A 19,411-nucleotide genomic window follows, 5' to 3' on the forward strand; every position below is an offset into this window, starting at 1 on the left:
AGGGCAGCAAGATTCTGTAGTAGCTGTTGTGTCACAGGTGATGTGTGTGTGTGCGGGGGAGGGAGGGGATAGGGTGTGTGGGGGTATATGTACAGCCCCTCCCCAGATTTCTACTTGGCCTGATGTAGGGGAGGGAGAGGAGCTCTGTCCTTCTCCCACTGCACCTGCCCCCCGGCAGCTCGGCTCCTGTCCTCAGCAGGTAGGCCCGGGCAGGGAGCAGAAGGGGTGGGAGCAGCCGCTTCTCATGCTTGCCATTCTGGCTTGCTGCTGTATGCAGTGTGGCAGCTGGCTGCCAGAGCCCGGATGGGGAGGCAGTGCCTTCTGCCCCCCAGCTCAGGCGCAGCTGCCGGGGACACGGGCTGAGTGAGCTGGAGCCCTCCCCCTGGCAGATTTCCAGCTCTCTTGGCTCCTGTCCCTGGCAGCCAGGCCCAGGTGGAGAGTGGAGCACTGCCTCCACAGCCAGGCTCTCTCTGTCAGGCAGCTGCTGTGCTGTGCAGAGCAATGACATAGAGCAGACAGCTTCAGCTGGTTTGACAAGTGGCTCCCTCCCACTCCCCACCTGGGCCTAGCTGCCAGGGAGAATGGCTGAACATGTAGGGGGAGAGGGAGGCTCCCCATTTTCCACAGGTAACTCTGGCGGGGTAGGGAGAGCACGGTGGCCCCAGGCTGGGCACAGGGTGGTGGGTGTCACTGGGCAGAGAAGACACGTGGAGCAGTCATGTGTCTTCCCCTTTAGATTGTCCCCCCCACCCTCCGGTATCAGGAAGCACGAGTCCTCTATATGTGGTGTTATGAAAGCCCATGATGATAAAAGCAGGATGATATCAGCAGACCTAGTAGGAGATTGGTTATTGATTGATTAAGTTACTTTTGGTGGTATATTGGCTTTATGGTCATATGGCCCAATTCTGCAATGAGCACCCTAATGGGAGTTCAGGATGCTAAACAACTTGCTGTAGGCATTCATCAGCTTGCAGGATTGGGTCAATAGTAATAAACTGACCTACTGACATTTGCTTTATTTCCTGCCCTTTTTTGTATTAGCTGATTTTGGACTGTAAATATTATTTTAAATATTTAATAAGATACTACTATCCCTGACAATATGGGTTACATGCCAGGACATCGCCTAGGCCAGACCATTGCATTTGAAAAGATGACTTGCCAGCAGCCTCAACCCAGCAGTGTTCTAGAACCACTCCAAGGTAATAATGGTGTGGTGATAATAAAGTAAACATTTTGGCAGAACCTGAGGTTGTTGAAAGGCACCCAAGGTTTATTGATTCAAGATGAGGAATGTGTATGTGCGCCTTTTTCCTTTAAAGATGGCAGAATTCATTTGTTGCTGGCAATTATACTCTCTGTTTCTGCTCAGTTAAATCCATGTGCAGCAGTGTGCTGCAGAAGTGCTTGGGGAGTCACTTTTCAGTGATTCAGTTTAAACAAAAAGAAAAGACAGTCATTAACATATGCCTCTTGCTCTTTGAAATTCTAAGTCACTGAACATACTTAATGAGGAGGATATTTATTGTTTCTCTTCTAAACACCAAATAGTAGAGGTTTGGTCTTTCCTTACATAAAGTGTACAGTTTTATTGCCAAGGAACAGCTTTTGCTTGACTCTTGATCTTGAAATATTACAGTTTCCTAGGGAAATTCTTTTTATATGGATGACATAATTTCACTTAATACTTTTTCATCTGAGAGTCCATTCTTTATGGTCCTTCACCCCCCAACCTCATCCATGCTATCTTGTGCTTATATTTAAAGTAGTCCTCAAAGTACTTTGAAAATATTTGGTTCAGTTAAGCACCCAAAAATTCAGATGCTTAGCAGAATGTGCATAAATTTCTCTGAACTGCAAATCTCATAACCTTTTTCGTGTGAAATTTCTAATGCTCCCTGGCATGAGCCAGGTTGGAAACACTGCCATAACTGTCTTTTACAGTATTTCCACTTCCAATCCCAGGTGAAGCAAAGAAGAGCAGAGATGAGGAGCCATTAAAGAAAACAAAGAGCTATATAATTTAACTTTAACAAAACTTTTTCTGGTCTTATGAAAATCTGCAGTTTTGGTTTGAGATTTGTTTTAAGGTTTGTGTCAGTTCAGTAGTACTTCTTTTATTATTCAGTTTATCCATTCATATTATTATTATTTATGTGTCTACATAAATAATTTCAAGTGTCTAAATGACATAGGAGTTTAAATCCTGTTTTCAGAAGTGTCTTAGGCACATAGGAACCTAAGTTGCATGGAAAGTCAATGAGACGCAGGCTCTTAAATGCCTAAGTTACTTTTGAGAATGGGACACACACTCCTAAGTCACTTAGACCCCTTTGCAAATGTTATCCCTAAGTTAAAATGAGTCTTTTGAATTTAGTGTTTTAAGAGTACCCGTCCCCTCCCAATCTGTTTGAAAACAGTTGGATTTTCACTAGAACAGTCTAAGCACATGCTCACTAAGATTTCAGTAGAAACATATAAAGATTTTAAATGTCAATGATATTAAAGTTGCTTTCTGCTCAGTGGTACAGAAGTTTCACAGACATGTGTTGTATCCTTCTTTCCAAAGTGGGTAACAGATGGGTGTCACCTCAGATTAAAAATAAGCATTTGTTTATATACTATTCATGTAATTTTTTTCCACTGAATAGAAAAGTATAGAAATCATAAAAATGAATAAAATCTTTAGACTTCACATTCATAAAACTATTTAATGTTGTGTGAACTTGCTGTCACTTGTACATAAAGCAAATCCTAAACAATTTCAGTGAGAAAATTAGGCTTTGGGTAAGATAGCTTAGCGCATGTTGTACCTTCATCTGACCAAAATAGTTTTGTTTGTTTCGATATTAATATTAAGGTTCCTGTGGTGGAAATAAAGCATATATTAAAGTGGGGGATATTATTGATGGTGTTTTGAGTCATTATTGGAATCTCAATGATCTTTCATTGTTGTAGGGTTGGCTCTGTAATCAATGCTGAGATTGAGAGTGACATTGTAAATAACTGGAACTCCTGATCAGTGTATTCCAGAAGGTTTCAAATGGCACCTGTAGAATTGCTGCCATCACTGCCAACAACTCAAGCATTCAGACAGCTCACTTTGGTATGAAGTAGGTGAGAGGAGCCCCAGTGGAATTTCCATTAAAGTACATGAAAACTCTCATTGTCTTTAATGGGAGCTGGATTGGCCCCAAAATTAACATCCCTTATTCCCACTATATCCCACCATGAGTGCAGTTCTGGCTTGCAAAGAAAAAAAAAAAGCATCCCAGCCTGTCTTTCTTGAAAGTAATAAGAATATAAGAACGGCCATACTGGGTCAGACCAAAGGTCCATCTAGCCCAGTATCCTGTCTTCCGACAGTGGCCAATGGCAGGGAATGAACAGAACAGTAATCATCAAGTGATCCATCCCCTGTCACCCATTCCCAGCTTCCGACAAACAGAAGCTAGGGACACCATCCCTGCCTATCCTAGCTATTAGCCATTGATGGACCTATCCTTCATGAATTTATCTAGTTCTTTTTTGAACCCTGTTATAGTCTTGGCCTATTGCACAACATTATCTGGCAAGGAGTTCCATAGGTTGACTGCGCTGTGTGAAAAAAATACTTCCTTTTGTTTGTTCTGTCCATGGAAAGAAATGTAGAGCCATAGGAAATGAAGAAATGTAAGTTGCTTTCTCCCACTGTCATACAGGGGAAGTGACTGGGAAAGACTAACTTTGATCCTAAACTCTGGTGTGGTAAAGGCTAAAGACAAGAACCAGTAAAAGTTGTCCAGAGACAGCAACTAATCCTTAATAGGCCTTGACAACTAAGCAGTAAGTTCAGAAAGTAGAGAGAATCACAAAGAACTGAGGCTGCTAGAAACTATGTTGGCACTTATGCTCCTCACTCAGCTGAATGTGTCTCTAAGTATTCAGCAGCTGGGCAGATTGGGAGTCAGGTCCAGTTTTGCAGTGCTCTGGTTTTTAACAGAGTGTTTTTTGTTTTGTTTTTAGTAAACTTCCCCTTTAAATGTTACAATAAAGAGATGAATTCTATTGCTCTGCTGCTTAGAGCATTATCAAAATGTGAGAGCTGTTATGTTAGTAAAGTATCTAGTTTTCTTAAGAAGAACATGTTTTTTAGAGGCTCTGTCGTCACTCTGATGGTTAAAGGTGGTGGTAGAGGAGAAAGCTGGAAATGGAAGAAAAAGCATTTTTATATTCTTATTTAGGGTACGTTTCTCAAATGATACATTTGATTGTATTGATTAACAGAATTGAAGTGTCCACGTGAGTGAATATTATTGTTTCATGAGGAAGATAAATACAGTTTCTAATTGGGAAATGGATAGATTTACAGATATTTAGATTTTTGGGGTTCACTATGTCAAAGCTTTTCCCACATTTGCCCCCAAAATCTGTTCACTGGCACCTTATTTTCTGTGACACTCTCTTCATGATATTTTAACGGGACAACCTTCATCAGTTGTAACTCGTGAAGTCTGTCACATTATGGAGAAACTACCTTGGAATCAAGCATACCCTGCTTTAAGCCCAAGCTCCCCATCTGGTAGGAGCATTTCAGCTGGCAGCAACTCAGATGAGCAGGAGAGAGATACTGTCATTAGAAGGCAAACTACAGCATGGTAGGGAGCTGTTCGGTTCTCTAAATTGATATTAGTTGACTCCTACTAAGCATCTTTTTTCTCCATGCTGGCATTTTCAATTATAGCTTCTCTGACTGTGAGAGCAGAATGTTTGAAAGTGATGTGACTGTCTCTCTCATGACAAAATGTTAGCAAGAAATTTACATGGCAGCTTGAAGAATTTTGAGAGAAATGCTATTCTTAAATGAGTTTCTTTTCCACATCTGAATTGGGCTTTATAGTTTTAAAAGTTGCTGACATGAAGAAAGCTGCTAATTTTTTTAAAATATCCACTACTTTAAAAATTCTGATGTGAAAGATTCCTATCTTCTGTCAGAAATGAAAGAGGCACATGATTTAAACTCTTGTAATGGTCTCTGACCACACGCCGTAACCGACAAATGACTGCCTACATGGAGTATAGGGAACTGAGTGCATGATGGCTGTCTTCAAAAGCATGAGCTGCGACACCAAGTACTAATCAAAAACCAGCTTCATAGCTATCAATAGTAGTTGGGCATAGTATTTCTTTCAGATGTAAAAGCCATTAGAAAGCAAGACTATTACAAAATGACAAACACTGCAGATCTAATATTTCATCCAGCGGAGAGATGTGTTGTTCTGCATACAAAGAAAGCAGTATACACCGTTAATGATGATTTTAAAATATGGATAGGAAACTGTGTAGTACAGGAATTGACATTGTATTAATTTCATTTGGATGGTGATCATATTTGGATTTCCTGATGCACGGGTGATGTTCGGCACAAAAATCTGACTATTAGAATACTATTGTTCATCTGAGGACTCCTTACTCTCTCACCCCAGCTACATCCTTCTGCAGCTGGCTCTGAGATCCTCTCTTACTAATATATGCTTTCAATATTACTCATCACCAAAGTATCATCTGGGCTTGGACTAGTCCCTCATTTTTAACCAGGATGAGGTGTCTACTCTTCCCATGTCCTCAGAAGTACAGGTCCTCTGCAAGGCATTCTGCAACAGTGAGAACAGGAAATGTTCTTGCTGCTTCTATCAGCCCTGATTCACTGGCTCCAGGCTGAGTTGCTTCATGAGCTTATGTGTGTTGCTGCTAGCCCAGGGGTGGGCAAACTTTTTGGCTTGAGGGCCATATTGGCATTCTGAAACTCTACGGAAGGCCGGGTAGGGAAGGCTATGCCTCCCCAAACAGCCTGACCCCTGCCCGCTATCTGCTCCCTCCCACTTCCCACCCCCTGACTGCCTCCCTCAGAACTCCCAACCCATCCAACACCCCCTGCTCCCTGTCCCCTAACCACATCTCCCGGGACCCCCCTCCCCTGCTCCCTGTCCCCTGACTACTCCAACCCCTATCCACACCACACCCCAACCCCCTGACAGCCCCCCCGGGACTCCCACCCCCTTTCCAACTGCCCTCTACTCCTGGTCCCCTGACCACCTCCTCTCGGAACCCCTGCCCCTAACTGCCCCAGGATCCTACCCCATTATCCAACCCCCCCTTCTCCCTGTCCCCTGACTGCCCTCCTGACCCCATCCACATCCCCGCTTCCTGACAGGCCCCCTGGGATTCCCACTCCCAATCCTCCCTGTTCCCCATCCCCTGACTGCCCCCCCAGAACCTCCGCCCCATCCAACCACCCCTTCCTCCCTGACTGCCCCCCAGGAACCCCTGCCCCCTTACCCAACCTCCTCCCTCCTGCCCCCTTACCAGCAGCAGGAGCTTGCAGCTGCGACACCTGGCCAGAACCAGCTGCGCTCCTCACGCTGCCTAGCAGAAGCAGCAGAGCACAGTGCGGCCCATGCGGCAGCATGGCTGCGGTGGAGGGGGGACAGTGAGGGAGGGGCCAGGGCCAGGCAGGACAGTCCCGTGAGCCGTAGTTTGCCCATGTCTGTGCTAGAGAAATCCCAAGTTTTCAGATATGGGCAACTTAAATACTGAAACATCCCTTTGTCCTGGTTCATTATCCACCACTGCATCCAGCATTAGTATATGTTTCGTGTAAAATGATCAGCAGTAAAACAGTTAACAATGTTGACATCCCATTTATTATCATTGCATTCCAGAGTTAATGCATTATTGAGATGAATGGATAGTTCATACCTATCGGAGTTGTTTTAGGTTGCCTGTTTGTAAATTCAGGAAGATGAACTGACTATAAACAATGCTAGTGTTAAGTTTAGGAGGATATTTTTGCAACCATAAGGATTAAAAATTAATTAGATATGGAAAAAAAACTCTTAGATTTATCAACACAATTTGTTGAATGAGGTTAATTATGTTCATACATCTTATGCGTCTAAATAAGAATATAAACCTTTGTCCAAATTGTGAATGCCACATGTATGTTACAGTTTACCTGATTGATGTATAGAAGAAAAATCAGAGAGAGCTATAACAAGAAAGAAACAAGTAAAGAAACGTTTTGCCCCAGATTGTTGGTATAACTCTGAGACATTAGCCCTGTTTTTCGGAATTAGGTTCTGAGATGTTGGGCAATATTCTATATAATTGGTCATTATAATTGGTATTTATTTTGTGATGCTATTCTGAACTACAAAAAAATGCTATTAGCTGATGGATTTATTTTTGAAATAGGTGAGCTGGTGGGAGTAACACACAAAGAAATTCCTGCTTCATTGACTAACCTTATGCAGACTAATGATTCACTTCAGCACAATCTGAATAATATTAGTGTAGCAAATTATCCTGGACAGTAGGATACACTTTCCTATATCTTCTGAGCCATTCTTGAGAAGACTGTGCTATAACATATGGAAGTGTATTTTTCAATGTGTGTTTTGAAGACTTTGCTGCTGAGATAATTAGCAATGAAAATAAGACCCAAGAGTTATTTTGTATGTCATCATGAGGCCCATTCTGTCTATAATTTGGGAAAGACTCAGAGGGCTATTTAGAGTATTCCCCTACTAATTATGTTATAGTCACATGAATGAAGTAACTGGAAACAGTTCCATCTGTACAGTGGCTGCTGTGCTAATTGGCTGCTATATGCCACTAGGCAGTTTGGTACTGCTCTGCTCTTTTTTCACATTCAGATTGGCAAATGTTGATTACCAGGTTGTATTCCATCGGACTTGTGTAAAAAGAGAGAAGCTCTAAGATTGAACTATTGTGATATTATTTACACATATCAGCCTACTGATCCAATCAATCAGAAAGATGTATTCCATGAAATACCCTATGGGAACAAGCTCAGAGTGAACATTTAGCTAAGAATTTTGACTCCAGCTAATAGAACTGGTTCACTTTTTGTGTCATTGTGAAATAAACATGATGACAATGTGACATAAGCGGAGTAAAGCTCAAAGATACTTTAGTTTTTATCTGTATTAGAGCACGCAGTCACTGAGTTCCAGTTGGTTGTATTGTGCTAACTGAAGCACCATTGACAAGTCTGTCCACCCTAAGGTAAAGTTGCACTCACACCAGGAGTGCCTTACACTAATTCAGGTGGGATGGCTGTCGTGTTTGACAAAGATGACAGCTACCTGAACTAGAAAACCTCCTTTATCCACTAGCTGAGAGTTCTCTCTGTTACCCATCTTGCCACACCCCACCAGTGCCCTACGGTACCCCCCTCAATATCTTCCCCAGTCCTGGTCTCTTGCTATGCCCCCCACATTATCCACTGAAAATTCCCTGGCTGTGTGTTTATGGGTACTGTTCAATCATGCTGTATGTGTGTGTGTGTGTGTATTTTCAGATGGCATTAATCAATGGAGTTTATTGACTTACACCAGCTGAGGTATCTGACACTGAACGTTTACATTTTAATGGTGCATATTGTAGCATTACCAGCCTGCCCAAAAGAAATTGTTTCTCCCTGATCTCCTACTGGCGTGTACTTCCACAACTCTCCCAATGCATGTCTATGTCTAAATGGGACCATTTAGTCCACACTCTTTTGTGGGGTTAAAGAAAAGCAGGAATAAATTCATTTAATTCCCAAATTAGGCTTTCCTATTCTATTGCATGGCCCAGCCTGAAGGAATAATCTTGTTTTATTACAAAGACACCCTCATTCGGGTCAGCTGATGAATGGAGACATGAACTAGAAAAATGGAATGTGTTTCATAAGTCCATGGAATGTAAATAATTTGGCATCATTTCAAAAGCTACTTTTGGAATTCTCAAATCAAAGGCAAGACAGAGACAATGCTCTGGGTCAGCTGAAAACTCTAACTAATGTGTGTTTAAAAATGAATCTTTATGTACTACACTAAAGTGTTCTCTTAAGTTAAGAAAAAAATTCCATGAGCTGCAGCATGTCAACTGTTTGTTTTTCTTTCCCTTTATATTTTCTTTCAAACTTTATTGTACTTTTCTTAACACAAACAAAACCAAAAGATATGTAATCAACTGATAACTCATCCATAATGTGCAATATCTCAATGGAATATAAGAGAAAGGAATTAGGATAAGTCTTCTGCAGCATACACAGGACACTTACTGAAGTATGATTCCAATCTGAAGAATGATTATAAAAATGGCACCTTCATACTCAACAAGTTTACTTCCTTTAGTTGTAAAAGCAGCCTTTTACTTCCCTTTATTCCTGTTAACCCTGCAGTGCCCAACACAACTGAGAGTGTTAAGTGAACACTGGCAGCAGTTTTTGCAGCAATGAGAACATCTATTTGAGGAATGATGATATTGGAGAGTGAGGGTATTCAGCACTAGAAAATACTCCTAGTCTATCTCTGTTTTTCAGTGAATACTGTAGGGTTGTCAGACCAAACAATACACATCTCATTTGCTATCATGTATTTCAGTGAGATTGCACAGATTTCAGCAGTTCTGCTGTTGTCCTAATATCTGAGCTTCGAGTATAAACTCAAATACTAAAGCATTTGTTAGGAATACTTCACATTGAGATCTCTGGACTGGATGTTTTGAGCCAAAAAAGTTTACATGGCTGGACTAGATAAGACATATTAGTGTAATATGAAATTATTTAGTTCAATGGAGCCATTGCCCATGCAAAAAAAAAGTCCAAAATAACTTTATGAACAAATATATCAGAAATGGTCTCCTAGACAATGCAGTTTTTTCTTAACAATTACAATATGATGTTTGAAAAAAAAATTATTGAGCACTCCAATTAGATTGTTTCTTTCCCAACAACATAATTTTGTGAGGGGAGAAAATAAAGTTTAGCTATTTTAAAACCATCTTACACCGTTTACAGTAAATGACATATGTTAGTGTGATCTGATGTGGCTGTAATTTATGGCTGCAATCCAATCTGTCAGTAAGTGGGAACAATGAAGAGAGTGAGGGGCATGTATGAAATAGGAGGAGAGTGATTGAACGAGAGCAATGAATAGTGCGATTAGTCTTTCCTAGCTCAGGGGTTTATTGGTTTATATGCTGATACACATCCACCAAGAATAGTGTTCATAACCAAGTTCTAGTGCCATGAGTGGACACAGTAATACTCACCATCTAAGGCAACCCTCAACAAATCCACTCCCATACACATGTCTTTCAAGTTGAAAAAGTAGATGGCAAGTGCTGTGACAGTATGGTGCTTGAAATTACTGCAGGAGTTTCTTCTTAAGAAGGCAGAGAACAGGGAGCTACTCTTGCCTGCCCCTAATTTCATCCCAAAGCTCTGCAAGCATTGTTAATACCTGGGCTTCACAGAGGGCAGAATTCACCTCTTGAAACTGCACTGTAGATCTTAACTATTTTGTTCTTGGTATGTGCCTGGAGGGCAGAATGATGGAGTTGAGGTGTAGATCTGATAATTTTTTGTCATATATGTTCTTCAGAGTTACTCTCCCAAATCCAACGTTGAAGCCATTAAGCCAGAAATTAGCGCAATATTCTCCCTCTGGCCTCCTTCTGTATGTGCTCACGGCATTACCTTATAGAAAGATGACTCTAACTATTAATTCACTGTACATTCATCACTTCTAACAGGGACTTATGCTGTCACTCCTTTGCTTCATTGTTAGCACTCTGGTATCTGTATGTTATTAGGGGAAATGATGTTGCATCATTAGCAAATGTCGTTCTGGAGCTACAAATGTAACTATTGTTTGTGGCTCAAATTCCAGCAACCAGAATAACAGAAAAAAACCTTGATAAATCAACTGGAAAGACAGATGAAGCAGACAATAATAAGTGTTGATTACATGCTATTATTCTGTTTATAGTGAGATTTCATAAGAACATAAGAATGGCCATACTGGGTCAGACCAAAGGTACATCCAGCCCAGTATCCTGTCTACTGACAGTGGCCAGTGCCAGGTGCCCAGAGGGAGTGAACCTAATCAAGTGATCTCTCTCCTGCCATCTATCACCACCCTCTGACAAACAAAGGCTAGGGACACCATTCCTTACCCATGCTGGCTAAAAGCCATTAATGGACTTAACCTCCATGAATTTATCCTGTTCTCTTTTAAACTCTGTTACAGTCCTAGCCTTCACAACCTTCTCAGGCAAGTAGTTCCACAAGTGTATCATGTATCTCTATCCTATAAGGCTTATTTATGGCAGCTGAATGGAAGCCATGTGATGTGGCCAAGAATGTCTTATGGAGAGATTTCGTATGACATGATTACCCACTAGTGTCTTAACCGCAGAGTTTCACATAAGAGAGAGAATCATAATCGAGTTTAGGAAATGGGTAACTGTTACAAAAGGGGTGTGTGTGTATGTATGCACAAATGCATGCGTATATGCACATATTGATATATAGTAAATTGTACACATGTAAATACCATATGCAAAGATAAAATTTTGAATATTTCAAATGAAACTGAAGGAGAAGTTTAGCAATTCTCTAGTGAGTTAGATTGACTCTGGAGGGTTATTTTTTTATTATACTTCAAAAAGTCTGGGCCGTCACAGTAGAACTTGTTTTCTTGCAGAAATTTTACTGGAGAAGGGATATAAAGGCATATTTTCATGGTCAAAGAGTTTCACTGCAAAGTGTTGCCTCCTTTCATTTTCAGGGAAAAATTCTCAAATGAGAATTGACTATATTTAGCTTTTTTACTTTGGCAGACAACAAATATGTAATACACATTTATGTATATTTTCAATTGGTTCTCCAGGTATTCCAGATTGCATATGTTATTGTGAAAGCAGCTAATGCCCCTCGACCTGGGAACTGGATTTTGGAGCGTTCACTGGATGGTGTTAACTATCAGCCATGGCAGTATTATGCTGTAACAGACACAGAATGCTTGACACGTTACAACATTCATCCGCGCAGAGGGCCTCCATCCTATGCAAAAGATGATGAAGTTATATGCACTTCATTTTACTCCAAGATCCAACCACTGGAGAATGGAGAGGTAAGATGGGAAATAAACTGCAGCAAACATGCCAACAGAAATATTCTTTTGCTTAATTGATAAGTATATGCCTTGTGAAGACAATGTTTTTGTATGGGCTTTCTATATGAAGGATGGGGCTCTTTTCCTTATATATGCATCAACAGAGGTTGCCATATACCCCATTAAACAGGGGGAAATGCACACTAATAAACACATGCAGTGTGAGTGAACTGTGTGGACCTTAATCTCTAGTACTTGCAGGCAACTCCTTTGTAGTTAGATAAGCAGCAATTCCAATAAGAAGCAAAGAAAGATACTGGGTGAAACTCCCATTGACTTCAAAGGGGTTATAATTTCACCCGCTGCATTTAAATGTACCACTTACAACTGTAAGCAGCTTTCCCCTTCCCTTTTCTTATTAAAGTGGCAAGAAATGAATATTTTTCACAGAATAAATTTTCATATTTATTAAACTTACTCACATCCTGATAATTCATAAAAATAAAATGACAGTTGAATATGGAATAGATTTTAGGCAACACATTTTGGTGTACATTAGTCACAGAGTGGGATATTTTTCTATTACTGTACTGCCTCTGATTGCTGAGTAATTCCTAACTATCATGCAAAATCTCTCTTTTTTTTTTTTAAACCAAAACTGCTTTTGAGTTTGTGGAGCGTCTGAACTTTCAGCTTTTCTTCTTTCATACTCCATGCCTATTTCACTTCAAATATGCAACTCACTACATGTCCCAGCTAGATTTTTTTTTAATGAATGGAATGGCATAGCTCCTAGTTATGGGTGACTTTATTGCATTTTTTTTTCAGTAATTTATATTTCAAGGCCCATGGATGCCTGACATGCTGCAGTCAGGAATGCTCTCTACAAACTTTTCACAATTCTGGACAATACTCAGAACATGCATGTTTCTGAGCTCTCAAAATGCTATCTGTCTAGAGACACAGTGGATTGAACTCGGAAGCTGAAGGTCTGCGCTGAAGAATTTGTGTATTTGTAAGCTTATGTTTGTGTGTGTAATTACCATGATTATCTGTGCAAATTGGACGCTGAAGCATGGAAAAGGCCATTTCCTAATGCAGTTGCAGAAATAATACATGTAAATGTAAGCATGGAAATGTACACAATTTCTTGCAAAGAAATTTTCAAAGGGATCTAAATCTGCCCTTCTAGCATGTGCAATCAGATGTGTAATCAGTTGCACACAAGATACAACTCAAGACAGACACGATTTGTGTTCACTTTTCATGTGAAGTAGAGTTTACACATGTGTGCACAGGTGTCATATTTCTAAAATATTTATGAGTAAATCCAGGGAGTGAATAGGGGATCTGAAACATCAATTTTACTAATATAGGCATTTCAGACAATTTAGTTTGATGAGAACATTTGTATAGTTAAACCTGATGCCACCAGAACCCTTTCAGCTTCTCAGTTGATATAAATTAATTCTCTTTCTTTAAGGGCATAATTCTCTTCTGAGACTTGCAGGCAAATCTTAATTCCAATCTTCTGCTGTCCCATGAATGAAACTGTTCAATCAGATCCATGCCTCCTTATGTTCTTAAAGTAGATTAAATTGCTTTCAGTGAACTATGGGCTCCTAAGTAACAAAGGGCCCCTTCAGTAAAGCACTTAAGTATGTACTTAACTCTGAGCACGTGCTTAAGTCTTATTGACTTCAATGGAATTTAGCCCATGGTTAAAGTTAATCACTTGCTTTAGTTCTTTGATGAACTGGGTTCCATGTGTTGTTAGATTGGGATGTTGCATCAAAGCTCATAAAGAACACATATCAGTGATTATGATGCTTAAACAGGGTTCTGATTTTAAGAAAAGGAGACTTGGTTTGAATAAGGGATGTATTCAGCATAATGTCCAGCTAAAGCAAATTCTTATCCAAAAACTCTAGACCTCTGGAGGCATAATAATAAAAACATTCCTCTGGAAACTTATCTCACACTTTTTAAGTATCTTTCCGTGATGCATATCTATATGGAAAGTCAACTATCTCCAGTGGAGAACATCCAGTGGAGTTTGCACAATCATTGGAAGAGTTTGAGTCCATGCAAATTAATAAACATAACCTATAGCCTACACAAAACTGTGACCATATGTGTAATCTCGATCTTATCTGTTTTATTTATTACAGACAGCACAATGAAATAAATGACAGCCACAGTCAGTTTTTTAATGTTCAGTCAAAATGCACATGAGGTGGGAGAAACAATAAAATAGAAATCCATACAGACTTCATAGTTAGCCATATCTTACATTGTGGAAGATTTGATTGGATCCTGGTCTTTCAGCAGAGCTAAATACGTGCATTACTTATTTCACTTTCCAGTATAGAACTGTGATCTATATACTAGTTACTGAAACCAAGATTTTCATGCATGACTAGTGATTGTATGTGTCTTCATATCTTGGGGTCCTGCTTGGGATACCTTGAAGGAGCCTGATTTTCAAACAGTGTGTTCTCATCATCAAACCTGACCACATGCAGGATGTGTATGGATCTGCAAGACACTGCCAAAGTCAGATATATGCTCTGGTATTACACATTTGTTCATAGCAACATTTGAAATTAAAACTGGGCAAATTAGAGGGGGGAAACTCCTGTGATGGAGCCCTTTTAGTGCACATAATCTACATATATTTTAGTCGATGAGTTTATTGATGATAATATTAATGGAAATGGCAATTGTAAGTAAATATTAGATATATTAATCAAAATGCAGATATGGAATTCATTAACATGGTATTTGCTCCAGAAACAAGTTTCTAAGATATATTCTCAGCCAGTCAGGGAATAGAAACAGTACCACATGACATGTCTCCAAGCCAGCCTAGCCAACACAGCTGAATTTCATATATCAGATTCTTTACAATCAGGTGCTTGTAAACAATCTACAGGGAAAGAATTATTTACAGAGATGATTCAGTGACTAATTTTTTTAACAAATAAATTTGAGAAAATCAAAACCTGCTCAAGAAAATTTGCTGGATTACTTGATCAGCTCTATTTGAATAGCACCCTGAAAAATGTTGACTTGATTAAATGCATCGATACCACTGAAACATTCAAACCCACCACACATTCTGAAGTATTGGGACTTATGGCTTATAGCAGGGGTCAGCAACCTTTCAGATGTGGTGTGCCAAGTCTTCATTTATTCACTGTAATGTAGGGTTTCGCGTGCCAGTAATACATGTTAACCTTTTTAGAAGGTCTCTTTCTATAAGTCTATAATATATGGCTAAACTATTGGCGTATGTAAAGTAAATAAGGTTTCAGAATGTTTAAGAAATTTCATTTAAAATTAAATTAAAACACAGAGCCCCCTGGATAGAGCCCTCTGGACAGGATCCAGGCAGTGTGATTGCCACTGAAAATCAGCTCGTGTGCTGCCTTCCAGCACCTGTGCCATAGGTTGCCTACCTCGGCTTATAGGAAAGGTAAAATGTTAGTCACACTCCACTGCAAAGACTGTGACATTTTGTTTTTGGTTATTGCATGTTTCTCAAGGACATCAATACATGAAAGGACCTGCAGTATGGTGAAAGCTTATTTTCAGTATGAAAACATATCTTCCAATATCTCAAATATTTTCAGATGAAGGTTTCTTTCACATATATATTAGTGGATGGCATGTTCTTTGTTTTTAGAAAGCAGGTTCCTTGATTTAATGTTATTTTGTTTGACATCAGTCGGGGGACATATGAGGAGGCTGTGACTGCCATGTTTTGGTTTGGGGAGAGGACCATAAGAATTGGACCATGTTTCTTTTGGTTTCATGACATTTCCATCTTTCCTGGCTGGGATTACTACTTTTGATTTCCTCAGATCATCATTAGTCTGAGAACTAAAAATTAATAGTTACCATAGTGATTTTTTGCTTCATTTCCCTGGCACAGAAGTCTATTATTTACATCTAATTTGTTCCTTTTTTACTGCAATGACATTCTTGTTTTTCTGGACTGTAACCAGTGCCTGGGCTTCTGTTTGATGCTATTAGGTAGATATTGGTCTATGGAACATTATCTTAGTACTACTTATTTTTCTGAGGACTGTATAGAGTTTTCATCTATTCTGATGTTTTAAACAGCATGTATAATGTCACATACTGTAAGTTTTATACTTAGGCACATGATGTTCCCCCATGTATCCTGTCAGTCTTTGCTCGATGCTCCTAAGTGCATCTGAAGAAGAATGGGAACTGAGGTGCTTCCGCCTCTCACTGTAACTCATTAAATGTTTTTTAGACATTTTCATCAAAAATGACCTTTTCTGCTGGGCTGCAGCTTGATTTGGGGTGGGGGCGAAATGGGGAAGTCATCTCTCTTCACCTCCACCTACAGAAACTTTCCCTCAGGCACGGACAGACGTTTCAAGCCTATTATAGGGAACAGGCAGAAAATTAGGGGAAAATAAATTGTTTTGCCATTTTCTACATAACCAATTGTCCCTGCAAGCAGAGCTTGCAACTCTAATCTAGTGAAAAAGGGCAGAGAGAGCCCTACTCGGGGTCTGTGCCAAAGCATTCAGGGTCACTAGTGAAGCAATGAGAGGGATAACTCATCATCCAGGAGGCTGCATGCTTCCTGATTGGGCTTTCAGCCGTTGGCAGCTCCTATAAAAGAGAAGATAGGATTTGAATTTAGATTCCTCCTTTGGCAGTGATGAAGGAATCTAAATCCAAATAGCCATTTGACTACCTGGTTCACTTTACCATGATCTCATACAAGAGATCTGAAAAACTGCTTTTCAGAAGATATGATTAATATTGATGCACAGCAATTATGTGAACTTGCAGGGAGGAGAAATATCTCTCCCTGTGTGAGTACAGTCTGTCTTCCTGAGTTATTTCTTCAAAGTATCAGTCTGCAGTAAGTTTAATAAAAATGGGAATAGCTGAGAGTACATATAAATTGCAAAAACTAGTTCAATTTATAGATTTAAAAGGCACACAGATTTGTATATGAGGAAGACAGGATCAGGGAATCAGAGCTGGGAATGATTCTGTTGTGAATGGAGAGTGGGCATGCCTTGGATTGGTGACATGGTCACTTAGCATGAATAGTGGGCCAAGCCACTGGGGGAAAGAAGATAGTCTGGATCCAGAGACCCTGCACAAGGAATAATTATTGTTCAGTCTCTTTTTAAAGACCCACCCATGCCCCACGCAGGGGGCATGAATTTTCAGACGTAATGGTCCCTGCTGAGGGGAAATCGGATTAATTCTGGAAAGCCACACAGCTGGCTCTTCCTGTACACGTTGCATTTACCACGTCTCCTCTTCATTAGACCCAGCGGCAGAAAGGCAACAAAGTTTAGGCCCCTGCCTATTATCCTGGACTGCTGTCACAAGTGGAGCCATTTTTACACCTGATCTGTTAGACATATGACCTTGACAGGTCAGCACTAAGCATGGAAGGCAGAGGAGTTGGTTTTCAAGCAGAGCCTAACTATGTGGTGCATAGTGGAAGAGAAATGTGCATAAAGCAGATAAGTTGACTCTATCCCAATATGGAAAGAAGTTGCTAGAATGGAATCATCATGTTATACTGCAGCTCTCTGAGAGTCAGAGGAGAGCACAGCCAGGCGTAAGTGACAATCACTTTACTTCTGCCTTTAAGGCTGATATGCAGGGGGCTTATTTAGTCACTGAAAGTTCCCTCTCACTGGTTCCCTCCCTTCTCTGTGAGCACGTTCAATTTACTAATACTGGCCAGTCTTCTATATATTGGAAAGAATTACTTCTTCCTAGACTGTAGTCAGGGGGAAGTTGTTGTAGCCCTGGCTCTGTTCTGTGACAGCAGAGCTGAGACTTCCAGTTTGTCTTATAATCCTAAAATTTCATGCTTCAGACTTCAGCCAGTCCTCTGCAGAGGTCAGAAATGGATCACCTGTGCCCCCCTCTCTCCCCCCGCCCAATTCCCCATGTATTCTGGCTAATTTTTTGTCTCTTTCCTCTAAAGTATCAGAGATGGCTACAGCTGGAGATGGGACACTGGACGGAGTAGGCCAGTGGTCTGAGGTGATACTGAGCATTCTCTTTCAGGTGCTTTGCTGGCTGGTTCTTGCTCACATGCTCAGGGTCTAAGCATATGTAGGATTGGTAAGGAATTTTCCCCCAGGTCAGATTGTCAGTGGTTTTGGGTGGGTTTCACCTTTTGTCTGCAGTGTGGGGTGCGGGTCACTCTCTGGGATCATCTCAGTTAATCATTTCCCTGCCATTGTGGGGACCTCAGCTATCAGTGCTCCTTGGTCCCTCCTATTCTCTGCTAATGGTAAGTACTAGCCTAGTATCCTTTGCATTGTAATACTTTAGTCTAATGTTGGGTGTTGGATTTAGTGTGTGGGTGCTGGGTGGTGATGGTGGCCTGTGATATACAGGAGGTCACACTAGATGATCTGGTGGTCCCTTCCGGCCTTAAACTCTATGACTTCATATGGACATCATTGCTCTGGAAAAGCAATCTGAGAAGTAACAATTTAGCTAAGCACTGATGCATGCTTTTTAATTAGACCTTTCACAGTAATAATAATAATAATATATATACTTTATTCTGTCACACTCCTTTCCCCCTCCCCCATCACCTAGAGAGTAATCAAATTAACTAGGGTAATTGCGAGCTTTTCTGCTTTCCATCGCATTGTAATTTTACTATGTTCTATTTCATTTTTCATGACAGTATAAGCTTCAGTGTTCAGATTAGTTATGTCAGGATTGTTAAACATCAGTCACTGGTAACCTAATACAAAGCCAATATGGTATCACAGCACAGAAAACACATGTGTGCACACACTCATCTCACCCCCGCCCCACCCCTCCCTACACATACAGCACACAACATGCCACTAATGGGGAAAAAAAGCATTCCGAAAGCCACATGCTCCTGAATCTGGAGTTGGTATGGCAGAACTCAGAGTTTCAGGCACTAGGAAGTATATTGTGGTCGAGATGGGGAAATTATTACTGTGTTGATAAATACCTAACCTCCTTGTGGGAGATGCTTTTCATTAAGAAAATTAAGTCAGGAAGGTTTAATTTTGGTATGTCTTCCATTGTCTGTGGTCTTAACCCTTCCCTCATTTATATTTCTTGCTGGGGGTAGTACTAGTATTTGCTGATTCCCGGGATCTGTAAAGTTATGAAACTTTTTAGCTGTATTTTTGCAAGGAATACCTGCCTGGGAATAGGAATCTGGCATAGATGGATTTTGACCATATTTGCCATTTCCTAAAATGTAGGCCAGGAATTTTGGTTCAAACCTAACATCTCTTCTGTGATCTTTCTGAGCCAGTGGCAGTAGATCAGTAGCATGCTGGAAGCAAAATACCTGTCTGTAGATAAAGTTAAGCATACAGTGGACTTCCTAGGCTCTGTAAGCAGATACTGTATTTTCTAACCTATTAAAGTTACTTACATGATTC

The 19,411-nt window shown here is 40.4% G+C and overlaps 1 protein-coding gene across 4 annotated transcripts in view; it reads left to right on the top strand.

The window, feature by feature from the left end:
• LAMA2 (laminin subunit alpha 2) overlaps positions 1 to 19,411 on the top strand; it is a 490,975-nt gene that overhangs the window by 166,278 nt on the left and 305,286 nt on the right. For all 4 annotated transcript variants that reach the window (XM_075063935.1, XM_075063936.1, XM_075063937.1 and 1 more), the window contains exon 4: positions 11,727 to 11,969. In XM_075063935.1, the coding sequence (XP_074920036.1) occupies positions 11,727 to 11,969 (243 nt within the window). The remainder of the gene's footprint in view (positions 1 to 11,726; positions 11,970 to 19,411) is intronic.

This window comes from Chelonoidis abingdonii, chromosome 3 (assembly GCF_003597395.2).
Source record: "Chelonoidis abingdonii isolate Lonesome George chromosome 3, CheloAbing_2.0, whole genome shotgun sequence".
NCBI classification, from domain to species: Eukaryota; Metazoa; Chordata; order Testudines; family Testudinidae; genus Chelonoidis; species Chelonoidis abingdonii.